Source organism: Ascaphus truei, chromosome 7, assembly GCF_040206685.1.
Source record: "Ascaphus truei isolate aAscTru1 chromosome 7, aAscTru1.hap1, whole genome shotgun sequence".
Taxonomy (NCBI): Eukaryota; Metazoa; Chordata; class Amphibia; order Anura; family Ascaphidae; genus Ascaphus; species Ascaphus truei.
Window position 1 is genome coordinate 59,927,683 of NC_134489.1, and position 22,961 is coordinate 59,950,643.

Here is a 22,961-nt window from a genome sequence, read left to right on the forward strand (position 1 = left end):
ATTATTTATCTGAAACAAAACAAACAAAAAAAGACTGGAAGAGCCTGTAAGTGCCATTATAATATGTGTTGGGTAAATACTTTTCGAACATCTCCCAATTTGCATGGTGTACACGGAGCAAAAACTGGAGAAAGTACTTTGATACATTGACGCAAGGTAAAAATGCCTGTTTGAGTCAATTTTACTCCTAAATTGCCTCTGTCCATAAACCCCAAGATGTTTAAAATCTCCTTGTTTGACAGGAAGAAGTGAAAGATTTGAGCAACATTTGAAACTTCTGAAGCTTTGCTTTATGGGCTTTGATATAAAATGGACAAAAGATTTTTTGATAAAGGCATCTATTTATTATTATTCTGAAGTGCTAAACGTAAAAGAATGTTTCAATGGATAACAAGTTAGGGTGGCTTAAGAAGGTCAACGTTGGGAGGACAGGTTAATCCAGTCTGGTTTGCTAATCATCTTTTCTCAATAGATGTGCTATGATAAAGTTTAAAAAAAGAATTGTGTAAACACATCTCCCAGCTTAGTCATACAACCACCGGAAGATCCCTTTGGAAACATGGCATCATGGAAGTCCCTGGATGGTGCAACTCATTGGGTGATATTTTTGGTACGGTTTCACGTCTAAAATAAACAGTGGGTCAGAGCTTGTAATGAAAAGCGTGGAAAAGATCTCCCCCAGCCTGATATTTCTACTATTGCAAAGAATAAACAAGTGATCAGCTTTGCTGCAGGACAGGTGAGCAATGCACAGCACTTGTGACATCTGTTTGCAGGTTCCACCAGAGCTTAGTCCTAGCATCAGTGTGAAACAGGTACAAGAGAAGAAAACATGGAGGAACATTTGAAGCAAACAACTGAACAAGCATCAAAATAGAAGACATAGCACTATATTTACTGTCCCAGTCCCAAGCCGTGAAGCACCTTACAGGCCATTCATTTAAATGGGTAGTACAAAGGGCCCAAGAGCCTAACACGGGTTAATAAATCAAAGCCGAAATGTCATAAAGAAGCATTAAAAAGCTCACAAAGTATAGTTTCTGAAGGTACAAAAAAAAAAAAAACAATGGGAATAGAACTCAAAAGCAGGCAAGTTTGATTTATCTGGCCATTAGCCTCAGAATAATTTGTAGACTAGATAAAAAAGATGATAAAAAAAGACCAAAAAATACAGATTTTGTGTGTGTGTGTGTGTGTGAATAAAGGTCCTTCTGCAGTCTGTCACCCTTCTATGGTCTCTATTGGTACTCCATTACTCTATTAGGGTGTTAGAGGGACATCCCATAATCCTCGTTATTGATCAAACTCTTAAAACGTTCCAACCAGATTAGTCCAAAAGTTATTCAGGTGTCCTATACAAAGAAAGTCCAAAATAAATTGGACTGTTTCACCCACTTTCACTTATATCATGCCTGAGCTCCTGAGGGGATCCGAAGAAAAGGAAGGGGGGGAGGAGGGTGCAGATCGCAAGTCTACGGGTAACATTTCAGACCCTCCTAGCCCTTCTTTAGACTTATTCATCCCAAAATATTGTTGGGACTTTAAGAGTTTGATCAATAATGGGGACTATGGGATGTCCACCTAACACTCAATAGAGTACTGGAGTAACAATAGAGACGCGTGAAGGGTGACAGGCCATAGGATGACATTTATTGTTTAAATGGAATTTATAGCCAACATTTGTATTTTATCTGCATCTTTTGTATTTTTGGTCTTTATCATCATTTTATCTATTCTACAAAAATTCTTCGGTGAGGCTAATGGCCTGATCAATAAAATGTGCCAGTTTTTGAGCGCTATTCCGATTGTTTTGTTGTATTTACCGTTGGCCCATTTGGGAAGGTGAGTAGGGAATAAACAGCACCTTTAAATATATATATATATATATATTTTTTACAGTATTTAAGGGAGTGTTATACCCCGGGGCTCCTGGTTTCTCTAGTTTCTGAAGGATGTGTGCCCTTTTCCAGAGGAAATCAAGTTTTCACAAGTTTTGGAATGTACTAACTGGAAAAAATTTCCAATGTGCCTGCGTTTGTGATACAACGAAGCAACACACATTCATTGAAAGCAGACTTGGCCCCTTTGTGGAAGTCCTGCTATCCACTACGTCTTTGCAGGCACCTCCAAAAAAGTTTGTCGTGGTGTGGCCAATACGAAAAAACATTATGTGATGCCAGTGATGCAATATTTAGAACATTTTAACACCCGGGGAAATCAATGATTAGAAAATGGTCAACAACAAAAAAATAGGCGTTCTTTACACGGATGGAAGGAGAATTCTGCTTCTTAACTCATGACTTTTACAGGGTGGACAGGACAAATAGGAATTAAAATGTGATGCTTCATTCTTTATGGTTTGGTCCAGCCTCTCAGACCATCCTGGTTTGTTAATCTGTAACGTAACAATCTTAGCGTCACTAGCCTTTAATTTAGTGCAGCGCTCACTTGTGCTGTGTTCTTCATCAGGCCTCACAACATGAATGTCCAGTAGGAATAGGATATGGATACTTCTTTAGCAGATCAAGCCTGCTGACTTGAGGACACAAAGACACTCAGAACACCTGATGTGGTGCCAACAATGCTGTATCCTTTTCCATGCTTCAATTTTGAGAGAAGCTGCAACATATTGACGAGAAATGCACTACATTACCCTATAAGCAGTAGAGGTGGAGGAAAAATAAGAAGGTTCATTGATGAAAGTATCCAAATTGTGGATCACCAGTCTGTCTTTCATGCTACAAATCACCCTCAATATGAGGGCTAGTAGTCCCGCAATGAAGGCCATGGCAGGCAAGAAAAAAACCCTATAACCTTTCACTATTCACACAGGATCATGGTAGCCTGTGATTTTATGTTCTAGAACAGGTAAATGCTCTGCTGATGTCTCTGTTTGGAGTTGTTCAACGTGTTCAGTGTAAACTGTATTGACTGGATTTAATTCAACTGCAAAGGACACAAAAAAAAAAGAGAACATTATTTATATGAATAAAAAAATGTACCAACACAAAAGAAGAATGCAACTTATAAGGAGGAGATATGGACCCTTGTTCTATAATCGGCGATAGCGCTGATCTGAAGCCATCGCACGGAAAGACGCATTGATGTCAATTTGGGCAATCTGTGCGTTAACACCGGATCGAAGCCATCACAGTTTATAGAATAAGACCGAGGCAATCAAACTCATGTATCAGCTGAATGACTGTAGAATAAGTCCCTGAGAGTGTGGTTTGAAGCTCCTTTAGGCTCCGAAAGTAGCATCTTAAATCCAGATAATGTGCAAAACAGCAGAGGACAATTCAACATTGCAACCTCAGAACGTACTGACGTCACTGGTGACGCGTCCCGAGACTTCCGGGTTTGTCACTTCCGGTTACTCACTGTCTCCAAACACTGAGAAGGTTCCCGGTTTTACAGACACTCACGGTCTGTATTTTATGCGCCTCAGGGGGGTAGAGTAAAGACAATTTATGCCTAAGGTTTGTGCTGCATACATGATTATATCACCTCCTCTTCTCCTATGCCTAGGGACTTATGCATCATTATACATCACAACTATATGGTATTTAGACGCACAAGACATAGCATTATCCACACAATAAGCCTGATGTGGATACATTGCATGGGCACTGTATACCAGTACCACTGCTTTCATTTTTGTACATGCATGATTTTCTAGAGTGTGTTCTATTCTGTGACAATCTGGACCACAGGAGTCTGATGTTTACCAAGTGTGAGGGTTATCCCTACCGGGCACAAGTCGTTGTCTGCTAAAACATCAGGGCAGATTATTATGCTGCCTTGTTGTTAGACTCGCAGCACTGGTTCATTAGAGTTCTTTTCAGTCCTAGACCTTATAGATTGTGTAGATATATTGCTTGAGACAGTTGGTTGTTATAAGCAGCACTAAACCATACAGTTCACATTGTTCATGCAGAGAGGGCTCCGGACACAAGTCGTTGTCTAAAACATTTTGGCAGTGAACTTACCTGCTATCTTGTTGGACTTGCAGCACTGGATTTATGTGCAATATATATATATATGGTTATGCTTCAGCTGCATTGCACTCTCTCTGAATTTTTGGTACACACTTACCTTTAACATCAGAGGACATCCAGATAGCCAATAACTGCATTAGACGCATTGTTCCATTGACTCACTCCACCTTCATTGCATTTTAATTCGCCGCTTGATTAGGATATATTATTTAGGACCATTATTTTATTTGTGGTATTCTCCCAATAAAGTTGTTTTTAATTTTTTTTAATTATTACTCACCTTACAATACTACAGCTTATTGTGTTCTTTATAAGGTTACTTTAAAAATTTCTCACATCAGTATCATTGGCCAGCCGAGTGCTCCCACTATAGGGGTTCTTTTTCTCCTTGTGTTTTGTTGCCCATTTCCCCTGGTCGCAGCACCCAAGTCACGGACAGTAGCGAGGTTTCCTTCAACCCACATCCCCCCTCCCCCTCCCTCCCCCTTGGTTTGGACAATTCAACAAAACTACAATGCCGAGTTTTATACAATAGATTTGGGTCTTTAAGGGACACACCTCATTACTTTAAATTATGAAGATTAAGCACCACTTACATGGAGAGAGTGTAATATGCAAAACTATAAACTTCCAATTTAACTCAAATGGTGGGATCTTTAAATAAGTTTCATGGTCAGGGACATTCTGCTTTTTTCATTTGTTTTCCCTAGTTGCAGCACATCTTAAAATGCCCAAGATCTCGCATGTCCTGTTATAGCTTTTCTCAGCCTTGTAAACATGTCACTGCATTTAATAGAGCACATTCAAGAGCTTTAACAATGACAAAAGCAAAGGAAGTACCCATCCTGGTTATATATGGGCGATATGGAGATGATGATGACGTGGCGACTCACCAATAGTTGGCTGGTTTTCTAATATCCTGATTGGGATGGGGTGCATCTCCCCCAGCAGAATCTGGTGCACCTCTCCAGCAATGCAAGCTGCATCCTCCACTGTTACCAGCTGCCCCATGCTGAGAGAAGAAGCAGGGGAGTCACTCAGATGGCTGTGCAAATGACTGAGCATCAGAGGCTGGTTACCCCCTCTAGGGTTCAACAGACAGGCAGGGCTACCCAGGGACGGCTGATTTACTGTGATAAGCGCAGTTGTTCCATCAGAAGACGTGAACGATGGCTGCAGTTGGAGGCCCTTTAGAAAAGAGAGCAGGTATTAACCTTTAGGCGGACACAGGAGCCTGTAATACATTGCTACGCCCCAAAGGCAACCAAAGAGTTAAGCAACAAGTACATTATATTCATTAGATGACAGCATTAAAAAGCAAACATAATTTTTTTAATTGTACATCTCAATGCGTTATTTATTGCAAGTATCCACTTAAGGATCCCTGCAAATCTACATCTATATGGGTAAATAGCTTCAGTCATTTTGTATAAGTTTACTGCAGTGTAGTAAGGCTGCAGTGTGTTGAGATTCACCAGTGACCTTAGAGTGATCAGCTAATGACTGAACAGAATTCAATAAGTCTATGTATCAAAGCAACAGTATCCCTAGGGCAAAAACACATTCACCATAGACATCTCATTGAAAGCGATAGTATTTTTTTCTTGACACATCCGGTCTTATGTTTTTTGTTGTTGTAGGTCTGGAATATAGGCAAGTTAAGTTGTCCAAAATGCCGGCAAATGCTATGGCTTTATGTTACCGACCTGTAGCTGTGCAAAGATCTTGGGCTGGAGGGAGGTGAGTGAGGAGATCAGCTGAGCTGTGTCTTGACACACGTCTTCTGTGGGCTGACATTCCACTTTTTCCACTTGTTCTGAGACAGAAAATGCATACAAGTGTCACATTTATATAGATATCTTTGATTTGGGTGTGATGAGTTAGTGTGTTCTTTTTTAAATTAATTGAGAAGGGGGGACGGGGACATTTAAATCAGGAGTCTGTGCCGTTATATTTTTTTTACACTGCATGAACCAGGGGGATCCTCAGAACTGATCTGCGGACACCCAGCCTGGTTCCCGAGGTATAACTAATTGGTCCTCCAGGAAGTAATATCAACTCGCTAGACACAATATGAGTGTGGGGTCAGCCGTGCTCCGGCGGCCAATAGAAAGCTGCAATGTCATCAGGAGACGACATTGTGACTTTCTATAGGTGAATCCGCAACACAAAAAAATCTTCAACATCACTGGAACCATAGAGTAGCCCCTGGAGGTTGGAGAGCTTGGATCAGTTCCGGGGAATCCCTAAGAGCAGGTACAATAAACAAACATAACACACAGAATGGGGACTACTGCTTTAAATGCTTCTTTGCCAGAAGGTCTACAAGTTCTTTGCTTTACATTGAGCTGCTGGTGGCTTTTGGCATTAAAGGAGCACGGATCTTCAAGTCTGTGACTTCTATATGGGGGATGTGCTTTCAAGTCTTCATTAAAGAAAGCTAGTAATTATTCAATTTATTATGTCATTTAATCATTTAAAATAACGAAGGAAACATTTTATGGATTGTGATGTTAACTTAACTGGTAAAGGATGAAAACCCTTTGATATTTACATGTTAACGGAAAAATTCATGCAATTTCCTACATGTGTTTTTTTTTTTTAACAAATCAGTTCTGTAGTATTAGATAATACTTACTACCTTTTAAAACATTTTTTATTTAACTTAATGCTATTTAATTTATTTATCAAATGTGTTAGCAGGAAGTGATACCTCTCATTTTCAAGTATGTCCTGGGCATAGTTATGATGACAAATAATACATGGTTGCAAATACATAGTTACATTAAGCGAACAGGGTATACATTATATACAAGACATTGCATGCACAGTAAGATAATATATGGTACAGGCATATGTAAGAGTTGCCGACCAGATTAAAGTGTGAGACATTGAGTATTAATATACTGAGAATCCTTTTGATTTCTATAGCCGGGTTTAGCACACTACCCCAGCAGTGCAAGATTTTTGCAACACTTTCCCGTTTGTGATCATTTGTTGCCAATATTCCCAGCACTTTCAGCAGCAAACTGTAACAATAGATAATGTTACCTTAGTAATATAAGAATACATTGTAGCTGCTGAGTTACACTGACTGCAGAATTGATAGAAACTGAAAGCCAGCCATTTAGTGAACCTTGGGAAGCAGGGTCTTTGCTGATCGATGACGGGTGAACGAATCAATCAGCAGCTTAGGTAATTCGTTTTCAATAAAGGTAATCAAATTTGCATATAGCAAAACAAAAAAAAAGGTTTTTTTGTTTAAGTGCCACTTGGATTTACTCTTTAAAAGCTGTGCAGTTCTAATAACTGCAGCCTACGAAGTCGCTATATACAAGTCTTTGTTCACTTTTCTATTTTCTATCATAACCAAGCATATTTTCAGTCGCTGCAACTCACTAGTGCGTTTGATGTTCAAAGGGGAAAATGTTACAGCCTGTGAACTGTGTTCACCGAGTATTTACCAAACGCTTCCATGTAATTAGTGCCAGATAGCCAATCAGGTTGCCAGACTCCACTTCCAGCCAATTCAAACTTACAAGAGTTATACGGTTCTAGGCGTTGTACATTTCTTACCCTCCATGGCTGGTGATCCAAGTGTAACTGTTACCATTTCGTTGAGAATATTCCCACTATCCGTAGTCCATTGAAGCTGAAAAGACATCATTGCACAGCTGTCAATTCTGAAACATTACCTTAACATTGCATTACTGTTTATAGCACCTCATTCTCTACTTGGCTTTGGAAAAGCACAAATATCTCAATTAGGGTTTAAAATAAATAAATGTCTTAATCGCTTACAGTTCTAAGCTATACTAGTAAAGACTTCCCATTTCAACACAGTAGTAAAAACAAACAAATAAATATACATCTACAGCTAAACTGAAAAAGATGAAAGAAGGGTTATTCCAAGGTACGGCTTAAGGCCCGTAATATAGTGGGCGCGCTTGCGGCGAATAATGTATTCTCACAGCATGGTCTTTTTTAAACATTTTAATACACACACACACACACACACACACACACAGTACCCTTCCAGCCTGTCGCTCACAGCAGCACGGACCATACACACAAAAAGTGTGCGTCACGTGCACGAGCGTTCACACAGGAACGCGCGCACTATATCACGGGCCTAAGAGCTGCAGAGGTGCGAGGGGTGATATTGTGAAGGCAAACAACTGCTACAGGCACACGCAATAAATACCAGAAGATGTACCTAACTGTTTGAGGAACAGTACCTTAATATTTCTTTTGATGCCACAAAGGGCCTGCTGTGCATTGTGTAATATACTGCAAGCCCCTCCTGGTAGCATAAAGTTTAATGTGTTTCACGGATACTAGAAGCAAACAGGAGCATCTATATTTTGGGGAGAATATCTTTTTCTAAGATTTACACAAGAACAATTTCTGGAAAACATACAGAACTGGAAGCTGACTTCCATCAAACACCTCATAAGGAAAGATATAGGACAGATGCTGGAAGATAGGAGAGAGATGGGCATGATAGGTACTTTAATACATATGTATTAGTAAGCTATTAGTGTAATAATCTCAATTAAAAAAAGAAAAGCTAGAACAGGCACTGTGGAAAGGTAGATTCAAAGACAATGTGAAGTGGTTCTTTATAGTAGGGATAGTAGGTGCATAAGACAGGCCCCCAGTTAAGGTTAATACATGCTTGTGCTATACACAAGAGAGCCCTAAACAGAGAAGAAATTGGAGATGAATCTAAGTCTAATGCTTTACAGCAGATAGGAAAAGCGAGAAGGCTAAGGGGAATCAAACGCTCCTTTATCTGCCATCCGGTTTCATTGTCTCAAGTACCCAGACCACCCCCGCCAGGGGCCTCTCTCACCGCTGCAGGAATGGTTTCCATATCGTAGATGAGCTCCCCATTTCCCAGGGATTGCTGCAACTCATGAATGTGATTCTTCAGGTCGTTCACTGTTGGGAAGTAGGACAGGTTGTGCCGTTCAGGAATATCGTCCGGTTTGAAGAGATCCCGCTCCACAAACTTCCTGGTGAGTTGAGGGAACAATGCCGCAATTTAGAAGGCGTTAAAAGTCATTATGTATGGCTTTGTACATAACAGATTGCACAGCCATAAATACAACACGTGCTATTAAAAAGCTGGCTACACACCAACATGTAATGCTTTCTACTTGTTTTTTTTAATTTATTTTTTATTTTTGCATTGTCATGATATCATCATGAGATATTATGTATTTTAATCCATCTGGTGCTTCAAGGGTTAATGGTGCAACAAGTTGGGTTTAAAAATACAATATACTGTATTGGGTTTATGACAGGTCCTGGCATGTCATGGATCTGTGCTAGGCTTCAAACAGAACTTAATTGGGGGGCCTATCCTGGATAGCCCACTAAAAGTGACACGTGTTGGTTAGAAGGTCGTAAACGTTAAGCACAGCTGACTCTACGAGCCTCAAAGCAAACTCACAGTTTGTGAATAAATCACTGGTACATTCCAGAGAAAGGTGACCCACAGGTTATGCCCTCATTGAAGGACTTTAGTAGAAATGAGAATATCATGTGACATCTGCTGAACATGTTGGGAGTTGCATGGGTGTATCCGTGGCACCGAGTAGCATATAATGATTCCAGGCACGTTAGGTACTGGGGGACAGATATCCATTTGTCACCTAAATTTAGGATTAAGACGGCCGAGATAAGTCTTGTTGCGTCCGTAATGACCGCCTGAATATATTGATGTAGCTCACGTGTGTGTATTACAGAAGGAAGATTATGAGTGCGTTTAGATAGAGGAAAAGTTTAAACGTTGTTTGCACGTTTTTCTTCTTTTATTCTGTCGTGAAACTCTCAATCTAACAGCTGATTTACGACGGGGATGGGCTTATGTTGTTTCAATGGGGAAAAATTGTACGTAAAGTTTAGCAAGGGTTTATGAAAATCAGATTTCAACAGAGCTGTGTTTGGACCAAACATGTGAAGTCTCATTTTCTGCGCCAGTCACCTCTCTGGGGAAAACCTATGACATATGGTAATGTATAGGGATTTCTGTTTTGTTTTAGCCTGTTATTTTGATCAACTGTTCTGCATTTATTGTAATTGTATGTTCTTGTAATTTGAGCACTGTATTTTTAGATATATTATAACATTTAATAAGTGATGTTTTGAGCTCTGAATGAACTGATTGCACACCCAGGAGAGTATTTACATGTTTGGACACATTTTGCTACAACAGATTTTTGTATGTTAAGTGCATAGTTTTTTCTATCAAACAGGGACCCGAGACCCTGGCAGATTTATTAATTTGAATTACATGTTTGCATAACTAAATCGGGTGGTGACAGCGTATAGATATAATTGTGATTGAGTAAGGGATAACTATTAACTCATTGGTAACTTGCATGTGATTGATATTTATGCCTCTGTTGATATATTAAACACACCTGTCTTACCTTACATGAAAGATCAGATTACATTTCTTATTTGCAGCTTAGCTGGCAGGGCTTGTTAAGGGTTTACCGCTGATGAAAAAGGCTTCAGCGTTCCCAAAAATTCAGTGATCACAGTAGCTATAAGCTATACCCCAAGAAATGCACACCAGTAGCTGTTTTGATCAGACACTGCTACCTCTCTCAGAATTTCTGGCACCAATTTACAGGGTCTATACCACACCTGTGCCATGGAAATCATAAGAGCCTTGGCTACTGAGACGAAAAAGAGATGCAGTTTGTGCAGGTTTTTTTAGCGGATCACATCACCTCAACTGCTTTCTGACGGAGTAAACCTCGTCAATGCCTTGGCATACAAGCTCCCGAATCTTGTCTGCTACCCGCGGGTGAAGCCGTGAGGAGAGAGCAGAGTTTTCATCGCAGAGCACCTCCTCCTCTTCCTCTGCAGGAGTGGGGAACGGGGAGAGCGAGGGAGAGAAGCAGGCCGGCTCCAGGTCGTGATATTGATGTGCTTCCTGGTCGGGCAATTGCACGTACCACCTACGGAACAAGAGAGATCAACACAAGTGACGGAAACTGTGGGAGGGAGGACTATACCATTTGTATGACAAGAGTACATATATGTTAAGCCAAATAGACAACTGTAAGGAAGTCCCAGACCCAAGGAACTTACATATGGTATGGGGTACAGGTGCAGTCCCAATGACATGAAAGGTTGTGCACTGAAGCTGGAGATATCATGGAAATAAGAGGACGTACTTCTACACACACACACAAAAACAAAACATAAAAAAAGTACTGCGTACATGGAACAGTCTTTCAGCAGTGGTGGTGTAGGCCAATGCACTGCAGAAAAAAACAGTGATCAGAAAAGGATTTAAGGGATTTTAAGAAAATGGGTCAAGGAGGTGAGCAAAATGGTATTTATTTGCCCTCAGTATCTATGTAATTCATCCAAAAAGTACCTATTGTTTTCTAAATTGCCTTTCGTATGCACAATACGCGATCATAAATAGTGCACAAATTGCCGCTAAATCTTCGTTTCGTTTCTCGTTTTCAAACACAGATTTTTTTTTTCTGGAAAGAACACTTTTCAGCGGCAGCATGTTGCATACACCAATACATCCCGTTTCATTAATGTTTCATGTACGACTTACCGGTCATTTTATACAATGCAAATCTTCAGCACCTTATTCCCGCACTGTCGTTATTTTCTCGTGTGACCCAAGTGCTACATGTTCCATAACTCAGTGGACCCAGTGTCCTGCTATGTCTAGGAAGCAGTAAACCCCTTTCTTTTTACCTTAACACCCCGTCAGCTCCATCCAGATCCTTCTTCAACATGTTGAAAGCCTTCTCCTGCTCCATCCTAATGAGTTTCTTGTCAATCTTCGGGTCAGTAGGAACTCTGTACTTGGGGAACTTGTTCACCTTCTTTATGTATATCCTTGAAGATGATAGAAGAGACATGGCTTTATTTCATAGCTACAGATGTAGCAAGATGCAGCTTTCTCTCTGTTGTGACATATACTGTGCAAACATGGTCATCAAATCCTATGGAAATTGTATCAAAAACAGTGTTATACTGGAATATATAATCACTGAGGAAGATTACTGGCTATTTTATGTAATTCAGGTTTATTTTGATCATTTTAGCATCTTGCAAAACCAGAAGCCTATATAAGTTTTTTTGTTTTTGTTTTTTTAAATAAATGTTTTGTGTCAAGAAATCATGATTTTCTTAATTTCGAGCTTCTGATCTTAGCATGGTAACCATTGAATTTTACTCCGCTCTGGGGAGAGCTCAATTTTAACCACTTAAGTATTTCAAATGCTTATATCGGAACGGAGTTGCAGATTTCAAAAATAAAAACAGCGCTGGAAACGGAAAGAGGTCTTTTAAAGTAAAAATGCAAAAAACCTGCGGTCAATATGTTAATCTTTAGTGCAGTGGGTCTGGCAGCAGTTGAAGCAACCACGTGCCACAACCAGGCCACAACTCCGTTTCGATCGGACTTGCTGCTCCGTAGAGCAGTCAACCCTATCACACCCTTGAATAATAGCATGTGTCTATGGCATAACTGCTATGTCTGAAGGGCTCCTGGTGTGCCAGGTATGTCATTAGGACACGGTAAGGATTAATCTTAAACACCCAGAGACCTACCTGTCCACCAGATCAAAAGCAGATCTGGTAGACTGACCTATATGATATGACTTGTATACTTTACAGTTAGCATTTAGTTTTTCTCATCACAGATATTGCATTTGGAGTTGTTTTTTTCTTCTTCAAATGTATCAGTGTTAAAATTCCCCGCGTTTAGTTTGCATTTCATTATTCAAAGAACAACTCAAAGTCAAACTCTAATCACGTTTAGCGACTGCTGGAGAGCCAGACAAAAGATGGCGAAGTTATAACACACCCGCTGGTGATGCACGGAGGGGCTTGGAATCTCAAGCAGCAGCAGCAGCAAATAAACTGATGGGTTAAAATGCTTTATACTCGGGCTCTCACACTGGCAGCCCAATATACCCATGAGGGGTCTTGATGTGGCCCTTGGACTCTCAGCTTCCTAAACTAGTCTAAAAATAGCGGGAGCAAAGTGCAATTCTTCACCTTTCAACTCACTTGTAAGTTAAGGTAATGTAAATATATACTGTATGGTACAGATGTTATAAATGCTCACAGATTGTTGAAATACCATAATTTTCACGTTTTTAAATGCATCTAAAATTATATTATAATAAGCAGGGGACTGTTCTACTGATAAATGTTTTCTGATCTGGCCCCCTGGGAGAACAGGTTGAAGAGCGCTGCTTCATACAGTGATAAGCATTTGTAACAATTATATACTTTATAAAACATACTAATTTAAAGCTGCAGTTCAAGCTGCCGTTTAAAAAATAATAATAATAAAAAAAAATATATATATATATATATATATATTCCCATTCAATATGTGCATCAATACAATCTGCACACTGACAAGTGATTAGCTGAGCTGCAGATCGATCCGTTCTCCTGTAATCAATCGCTTTGCTCAGGGTTATTTAATTCAGCATTATGGGAAATGTAGTCCTAGAATATGAGTGACTGGGCAGTTACTAGATACAATTGGTGCACTGCTAGAGAGAGGGCGGGGCTCAAGAGCCAGAGCCTATCAGAAGGGGAAGGGGCTGTCACTTTGGAAATGCTTCCTACATTAGAAACTGTACAAATGTCTTTAAACCATTTTTTTTTTAAATTTTAAATGCTACAAGTATTTTCTCATAGTACAGAAGTGATTTATTTTAAAAAACACGCGTAGGACATTGCTTGAACTGCTGCTTTAAGGTTTGGGTGTCTCATTGCCACAGGGACTAGTAATATTTGCTGGCACTGAATGGGAGGAGGCGATTCTAACTGCAAAGGCTCCCAAGTGACGAGGAATACTCACCGCGCTGGGCATGTTGCTTTGTACATATTCCCAGACTTGATTTCCTGCTCCATGCTCTTTTTGGGCTGGAGTCCTTTCCTTCTTGGGCCATATTGACATTCCATCACAATAGCTCTGCTTCCTATCAGCGTAACACAACAGCCACAGTTCACAAAATGCAAATGTCTCAAAGTTTGTTTCCTAGAGCTAAAGATCAGGTTTCCTGGTCGGCGGTTAACAAACGTTGCTGCCAGAGGGGACTGCCACGCAAAGTCTACTGATGTCAATGACATGTTTATGGGGTTAGATCTGTGTGGCTGATGCCTATTATACCAAAATCTGACGGCTAAAAACACACTTTTTAAGTCAGTTTGTAAACATGATTAGCTGATATCTGGGAAGGGTTTGAGAGTTTGCAAACCCAGAGCCCCCCCACATGCCCTCTTATATTTATTGGCTCTTTGATAAGGACAGGGTGGGCAGAGGGTAGAGAAAACACTTTGTTGACAAAAAAAAAATCCCCCTTTCAAAGGCCTCTAAGAAATACAATTTGAAATTACAATTCAAAGAAACAAAAGCAGCTGAAGATTTTTTTTTTTAGCAAACTAAGATTTATTTGGGGAAGCCAACTGGATTATTATATTATTTGCAACAATGTTTTTGATTGGCTACATGGGATTGCACTTTAAAAAAAAGCGTGTGTTAAAAGGCTGCATCAAAGAAGTGTTGACATTAAAGTAATAAACAATGGCTTCCACCTTCACAATAAAGGACGTTACCTGCATTGACAAAGGGGATTCCATCATATGGGACATATTGCGACTTCCACATCAGCCGAGTGGCAGCTTTGGCTGGGCTCGGAGATTGGCGGGTTCCCCAGACGCTCTGCGTTTGCTGCTTGTGGAGACCTAAGATGCTCGTGAGCTCAGTCTCGGTCAAGCAAAAACCTCGGTAAGAGTCTCCAATTCTCTGTGAATGAGGGATGCCAAACAAAGGGCTCATAACACTTGCAGACTTAACTTACCTAGGCTTGCCTGGGATCTCTCCCTTATGATTTTTAAACAGTGGGAAGACGACCTGTTTTTGGTCCGCCACTGCAAGTGACTCCTTATGAGTGGTGGCAACAGATTGGATGTATGAATGCATTGGGACCTTTGTGTTAACCCTTTTTATGCCAAGGAGGTCTGCAGCATTATGAGATGAATGGGTTAGAGAACATAAGCTAATAATATGATTTGTGACCTTGAGCACTCGCTCCAATTGACCTTCCTCTGAACAGCCGACCGAAAGTAGATTGTAAGCTCTTCAGAGCAGGAGGCCCAGTGTGTCTAGATATTACTTTATAGTGCATTCACAATGTTAGAGAGAAGTGTGAGGTGGTAATTAGACTAAACAACCATATGATCGTTAAATACACAAAAAGTGGCGTATCTAATCCTTTCAGATTTCATGGTCAGGATGGTTTGTGCATAGATTTCTAGCTCCGATTCTCCCTCTATTGATCAGCGCAGTCCTTTCTATCTGTATATTGCGTTTTTACATACACATGGCAACATATAAAGGGGAGTTCACCTCGCAGCTCCGGAGGCGGCGAGCCCAGACAGGAAGGTTGGTGGCCAACGGTTCGATGGGTCTTTGAAACAGTTCTACGGACCTTAAAAGGGAATATAAAAATGGTTTTACAAACGGAGGTAGCGCACACGGTAATGAGAAGAACCTATAGAAAGCAGAGGGCACTCCACGTGTATTTACTCAAGACCACTGAAAGAAAGTGAGCATACATTACAGACACCGGATTTACAGCAGGGGCGAACAACTCCAGTCCTCAAGGGACACCAACAGGCCAGGTTTTCGAGATATCCCTGCTTTAGCACAGGTGGCTCAAACAGCCACCTGATTGAGCCACCTGTGCTGAAGATGGAATATCCTGAAAACCTGACCTGTTGGTAGCTCTTGAGGACTGGTGCTGGCCACCCCTGGTTTACAATATAATTTGTGTCGCGGTTTTAATTCCCAATCAGCATTTCAAACCTTCATTAAGAAGCAAAACACGATCTTTATTCTTATTCTTTAATTCAGCGTTTCTCAACTCCAGTCCTCAAGATCCCCCCTCCCAACCAGTCAGGTTTTAATGATATCCCTGCTTCAGCACAGGTGGCTCAATCAGTGGTTCTGTCAATGACAGCCATCTGTGCTGAAGCAGGGATATTCTTAAAACATGTTGGGAGTCTAAGTCTGCTGGTCAGAAAGCGTATCGCACAGCAGATGCTAATGCCAATTATTGACTATGGAGACATAGTATACGGCTCGGCTCCTCAAACCCACCTTAGCAAACTTGACACCCTCTACAACTCAATTTGTCGTTTTGTTCTCCAATGCAACTATAACACACATCACTGCGAAATGCTCAAAGAACTAGATTGGTCATCACTTGAGTCTAGGCGCAAAGTTCACCTTTCCTGTCTTGCCTTTACAGCTACCTGAACAAGCTCCTCACCCATACCACATGCAGTACCTATCACCTGAGATCAGACTCCAAAAGACTGTTCATGGTCCCAAGGCTCAACAAAGTATCCGGCCGCTCCTCCTTCTCTTACCGTGCACCCCAAAACTGGAACAACCTACCAGAGACTCTCACATCTACCACCAGTATAAGTTCTTTCAAATCTAAGGCTGTCTTACATTTTAATCTGGTCTGTAACTGTTACATTCGCCCATAATATATATTTTCTTTAACTGTGCATGCAATGTCTTGTATATAATGTATACCCTGTTCATTTATGTAACTGTATTTGTAACCATGTATTATTTGTCTTAACTCTGTGCCCAGGACATACTTGAAAACGAGAGGTAACTCAATGTATTACTTCCTGGTAAAATATTTTACAAATAAATAAATAAATAAAATTGAGGACTGGAGTTGGCCAGCACTGCTATAAAGCAGGGGAGAGTTTTGCCTATTGATTCTATGAAGTTTTTCATGTGTCATATTCCACCTAGACAATAACTTGTAGTTATTCTCTTTAATTATGGTGTTAACAGACACTTTCATAATGGCTTCCCATGTCGCACTTCACCGATGCGTCTCCCACAAGCCTATATTATGTGTCTCACTGTCGCCACACTGTGGTATGACATCTATATAACAGCGAACAAGACCTTTCGCCTGTGGTGATGTTCTGCAAATAAATGCTCAAAGTAGGTGTTTCATATCTTCTATTGAATTTTCGTGTCGGCTTTTGTAACGTGTCTAACTTGCAAATATCGAAAGTGTTCTGAATCAATTATATTTTTTTGCCCAGGGGCCCAGCAATATCTTGCTACGCCACAGTACAGAGCACACATCATGAACTCAGCACCATACATAGCAAAATATACATTGATTGAACAGAAAAAGTCCTGCCTTGTGATTCAATACGTCAAATGAGCTATTAAAGCTGCTGGTTCTCCCTCCTCCCTTTAATATGTACATCAATACAATACACACAATGATAAATAATTAGCTAATTTGCCGATTGATCAGCGAAGATTCGGTGTTGGGGTCACTAAATGGCCGTCAGTGCAGCAGAAGAGGACCAAAGAAGCAAAGTTCAGTGGGGAAGATCATGTGACCAGGCAGTCACTAGATACAATTGATGCACTGCTAGAGAGGGCAGGGCTCATAAAGGGATGTGCCAGAGCCTATTTCAGAAGAGGAAGGGGATGTGACTTTGTAAATGGTTGCTATAGAAACAAAAAATACTTGTTACATTATAATACATTCACAATCTCATTCAAAGTGGTTTAAAAAAAAAAAAATGCTACAATTATTTTCTCATAGTACAGAGTAGTGTTGTACCGGGTACTAAATTTTCCAAAAACTGGGTAAGGGGTACCCAGGCAAAATGAAGCATTTTACTCGGCCGGGTACCCGGTTGGCACTTATCTGCAGGGTGATGAAGACCGCGGCGACATCTGGGAGCAGCTGCAGAGGTCCTGGTGGCGGTGGCAGCAACAGAAGTCCGTGTTCAGCCGACGGGAGCAGCAGGAATACAGCACTCAGCTGATACCAGTGGGAGCCGGGGAACCATGTGACCGGAGCACAGACTTCTGTTGCTGCCACCGCCACAAGGACCTCTGCTGCTACTCCCATATGTCGCCGCCGTCTTCCTCACCTTCCGTCGCCGGCTGCAGGTAAGTGATGAAGTATTTTCAGCTACTCTGACATTACCCGGCGCCAGTTCCGACCCGGTGCTGGGCACAGCCCCATGTTGGCAGATCCGGGTAGCTGAAAAAGCGCTGGGTATATATATATATACAGTGGTCGACAAATCGCCAAAAAATCTACTCGCCGAACCAAACGTGTGCTGCTTGGGCAAATAGGCGCACGCCACGATGTTAAATCGGGGCGTGCAAATGTATAGGTTTGTAGAACACTGTATGTATGTATGTATGTATGTATGTATATATATATATATATATATATATATATAGATAGATAGATAGATAGATAGATAGATAGATAGATAGAACACACTATTACAGGTAAGTGATTCGTTTTCAAAGTGATTGTTTTTAATGAATAAGACAATCTAGTGCAACGTTGCTTTATAGAAACTGCTCAAGCTGTGGATTTCCTTTACCTGATTGAGGGCTTAGACACAGCAAGGGACGCATTGGAGTTGATGATGTAGCCACTTGTGCTGTCTGGCGCTGCACTGACTGCCAGTGCCTGCAGATTCTCCACTTGGGTTTGTTCTAAAAAATCTGCTAAGAGCAGTGTGAGAAACAGAAGCCACTTTATTGTTTCTTCATACCGCCAATAGAATTCAGTGGTGGGGAAAACTACTCGCCACCAAACGTGACAGTGAAGAGGTTGAGCTATAATAAAATTTATGTTAGGGTACGCTCTGAGATGTATTACACTGCAACATAAACCGAGATGCATTAAAAATACACACATGGGTCAAAGTCCCAAAATAAAAGTAGCGATTCTGTGCTTCATTGCTGGATAAACAAGGCGAAAATAACTCTTGACAGTTATATATATATATATATATATATATATATTATACGCCAACCGAAGACACAGTACCCCAGTGGTCTTTGTACAAAGGTATATTAAGTACAGAGATTGGCGTTTTTGCCAAAACCACCGGAGTGTTGTTTCTTCTGTTCGGCGGCTACTATGCCTCATGATGCTGGTTTCTCATGGAGCACCCGTGGCGGTTTACCGTGGATTTGTGAGTGCACCGTCCTGCCTTCCTATGTATATAAGAAGAGAAAGAGCCTTAAAAAAAAACTATCATTGATCATATATAAAAACGTGGCAATAGAAGATTCCAATTAAACTAAAAAATGACCTACGGACAATCGCACTTCAACCACTGACTACATTGCAACGGTCTAAACCAGGTGTCTCAAACTCAGTCCTCAAGGGGCACCAACAGGCCAGGTTTTATGGATATCCCTGCTTCAGCACAGGTGGTTCAATCAGTGGCTCAGTCTTCGACACTTCAACGGAGTTCGAGACCCCTGGTCTAAACCCTTTCCTGTTGATTTTTACAACGACGCATGTACTCGCTCACTGCATGCACCTCCCTGCTACGCATCTCCTCTTGGAAACTTCAACTCTTATTATTTTAAACTATAGGCCAGTGAAAAGCAGCACAAAATCAACCAGGCGAAGCTGAAACAGGTGTGTCACTAAATCACAGAGGAGCAGCTCACTCACCTTTAGAGCTCTGTATTTGCCCCTGAGGAATAATCAGCTGGGCTGTTGCCGATTGGCTGGAAGGAATGACATGGAACACCTGCCCATTTTCTGTATCGCTGGCCAGGATCATCTTCAACAACCAATGAGAGAGAAGTTAAGTGCTTGAGGAATCCAAAGACAAAACAACAAGGGGTATGGTTGTGGGTTAAATAAAATCCAGCCTGCTTTTCATTGCCCCAACGCTTCACACCAGGAGTTCTCAACTTTAGTCCTCAAGACCCCCAAACAGGTCAGGTTTTCAGGATATCCCTGCTTCAGCACAGGTAGCTCAGACGAAGACTGCGCCACTGATTGACGTATCCTGAAAACCTGACCTGTTGGGGGTCTTGAGGACTGGAGTTGAGAGCCCTACAAATGAAAACTTACAACATTTTGGAAGATGAAATAAACTTTAATAATAATCCATGTCGGCTGCCAAATTAAATGTTATGCTACCTAGTTATTCTTGACCTATTTTTTCCTTTCTACAAAACTGCACTGCAGGACATTTGGCAGCTTTCCCCTACAATGTACCAGGAGCACACAGTCATTGCATGTCAATTTTCATTAAAAACAGAAAACTTCACAATGATGCAAAGTAACAGTAATTAATGAGTTAAGGTATTGTAAACAAGATGGCTGTTTTAACCATGGCGACGAGACGAAATACGTACACACACACACACACACACACACACACACACACACACACACACACACACACACACACCTTACCATTTGTGTGTTGCCTCCTGAGAGTGACTGTATCTCATAATGGATGGTGTGCCCATTTTGATCTACAAAGTGGTACTGCTCAGTGAGGGTGGCTATCTGCTGGCTTGTGTCATTCTGAAATTGAGAAGGATGATTATTTCAAACATGCACCTCAAAGTAGCAATCCTCTCACTTGAATGTCTCCCTGTTTTGGTAGGGATGTGAACCTGGGGTCTTCTGCTATTGGTCTGTTATAGCCCTACGTCCAGAGACCAGACAGTCATGCAGATGTTTCATGATTGAGAAATAGAGCATTTGCCCTGTTCCGGGCCATCTTCTGGGCAGGTTCCCTCCTATGAGGAACCATGAGCTCACAGATACAAATGCTCACAATGCCATTTTATGCTCACGAAAACACTACTATGTACAGATGGACAGTGCTGAGAAAAAGTTTGGGAACCCCAATGATAATTACGTAAATTCCATAGTTTTTCCATGATAACCTTCTTGAAGCAAAACCAGTCTTTTCTTAAATATCCAAGAGGGTTTATATAAACCAATTCCATGTCTACTGAAACAAAATGATGTATGAATTAGACAAACAATGAGTAATTAAAAGTCATTGTATGTGAAAAAGTAAGTGAAACCCTGGTTTTATTAGCTAAATTAACGGGGATAATTAGAATCAGCTGTTTAAATAATTAGGCAGATCTTCAGGGGTGAGTTTGGGAGGCTCCACCATATATACAGATCAGAAACTTGGTGCGTCTGGTCTTCACTATACAGGTGTATGGAAACACGTCATGCCACAATCAAAAGAAATCTCTGAGGACCTCAGAAAATAAGTTCTTGATGCCCATCAGTCTAGAGAGAGTTACAAAACCATTTCTAAGGATTTGGGGCTCCACCAATCCAATGTCAGACACATAGTTTAAAAATGGAGAAAGTTCCACAGTCCCTCTACCTAGGAGCGGTTGTCCTACCAAAATATCTCCAAGAACAAACCGGCAAATCATTCAGGAAGTCATAAAGAACCCCAGAGCATCCATTGATCTGCAGGTCACTCTCGTCTTGGCTAAGTTAAGTGTTCATGACTCAATTGTCAGAAAAAGACTGAACAAAAATGGTGTTCATAGAAAGATAGCCAGGAAAAAAACACTGCTCTCTAAAAAGAACATTGCTGCCCGTCTGACGTTCGCCAAAGAGCACATACATGAACCACAACACTTCTGGAACAATGTTCTCTGGACAGACCAGTCAAAGATAGGACTTGTTGGCCTCGTTGAGAAATGTTATATTTGATGAAAAACAAACACTGCATTCGAACAGACCTCACCCCGTCAAGCATGGTGGTGGGTGTGTGATGGTTTGGGGCTACCTCAGGACCTTGATTCTGCATTGAATCAGAAGATTCTAGAAGAGAATATCAGGGCAACCGTCCATGTGCTGAAGCTTAACCGAAAGTGGGTCATGCAGCAAGACAATGATCCTAAATATACAAGCAGATCTACAAAAGAATGGCTGCAGAAGAAGAAATTCTGCGTTTTAGAATGGCCTCGTCAAAGTCCGGACCTAAACCCCATTGAAATGTTGTGGCAGGATCTGAAGCGAGTTGTTCATGCAAGGAAGCCCTCAAATGTCACGGAGTTGAAGCAGTTTCTGTAAGGAGGAATGGGCCACAATTCCTCAAAACTGATTTGAGAGACTGACCAACATGTACAGGAAATGCTTTGTTGAAGTCATTGCTGCTCAAGGGGGTGTCACCAGGTACTGAATCTAAAGGTTCACATACTTTTTCACACATGGATATTGAATGTTAAATCATTTGTGGATAAATAAATGTTGAAAAAGTATCATGTTTTTGTGTCATTTGTTTGATCAGGTTATCTGTATCCATCATTAGTACCTAGATTAAGATCTAAAAAAACTTTAGATTTGAAATACAGTATGTGAAATATGTGAAAATCCTAAGGGGTTCACAAACTTTTTGTCGCCACTGAATAACACAGCTGTACCACAGTCTATCCCACCTCTAACATAAAAAATAAGCTGTGTAGATAGCAATTGAATGGACCAAACTAACAACTATATTGCTTTTCTGATCTCCACTATATATTGTTTTTATCCTTGCAATTTATTAGTATTTCACCGGTTATGCGTGTGTGCACACAGAAGTAAAACTACAATTTAAATCGCTTTTGAGAATACACAGTTAGGAATGCATGAATTTAGGAACTTAGATTGTAAGCCTTTTTCTATTGCCTGATCTTCATTTTGCACTAATTGTACTATGTATGTATTTCATGTACTGTGTTGTCTCTCTTGTAAAGTGCTAAGTACAGCTGTGGGCGCTTTATAAATAAAGATATACAGGCATACCCCGGTTTAAGGACACTCACTTTAAGTACACTCGCGAGTAAGGACAGTGCGCCCAATAGGCAAGCGGCATCTCGCGCATGCGCCTGTCAGCACGTCCTGAACAGCAATACCGGCTCCCTACCTGTACCGAAGCTGTGCGCAAGCGGGGAGACTATAGAGCCTGTTACAAATGTGTTATTTACATCAGTTATGCACGTATATGATGATTGCAGTACAGTACATGCATCAATAAGTGGAAAAAAGTATTGCTTCACTTTGAGTACATTTTCGCTTTACATACATGCTC

General features: G+C 40.9%; 1 protein-coding gene across 5 annotated transcripts in view; it reads right to left on the bottom strand.

The window, feature by feature from the left end:
* Positions 1 to 321: 321 nt before the first annotated feature.
* Positions 322 to 22,961, bottom strand: part of CARF (calcium responsive transcription factor) — a 28,453-nt gene continuing 5,813 nt past the window's right edge. For 2 of the 5 annotated variants that reach the window (XM_075608585.1, XM_075608586.1), the window contains exons 3-15: positions 20,318 to 20,431; positions 19,562 to 19,673; positions 18,471 to 18,708; positions 15,421 to 15,502; positions 14,628 to 14,817; positions 13,870 to 13,990; positions 11,739 to 11,882; positions 10,745 to 10,975; positions 8,854 to 9,016; positions 7,575 to 7,650; positions 5,705 to 5,814; positions 4,892 to 5,186; positions 322 to 2,946 (exon numbers count right to left, since the gene is read on the bottom strand). In XM_075608585.1, coding sequence (XP_075464700.1) covers positions 2,825 to 2,946; positions 4,892 to 5,186; positions 5,705 to 5,814; positions 7,575 to 7,650; positions 8,854 to 9,016; positions 10,745 to 10,975; positions 11,739 to 11,882; positions 13,870 to 13,990; positions 14,628 to 14,817; positions 15,421 to 15,502; positions 18,471 to 18,708; positions 19,562 to 19,673; positions 20,318 to 20,431 — 1,998 coding nt within the window. In that variant the 3' untranslated portion in view covers positions 322 to 2,824. Of the gene's footprint in view, positions 2,947 to 4,891; positions 5,187 to 5,704; positions 5,815 to 7,574; positions 7,651 to 8,853; positions 9,017 to 10,744; positions 10,976 to 11,738; positions 11,883 to 13,869; positions 13,991 to 14,627; positions 14,818 to 15,420; positions 15,503 to 18,470; positions 18,709 to 19,561; positions 19,705 to 20,317; positions 20,432 to 22,961 lie in introns of those variants that run through there. The other 3 variants (XM_075608588.1, XM_075608587.1, XM_075608589.1) reach the window with 3 other exon arrangements.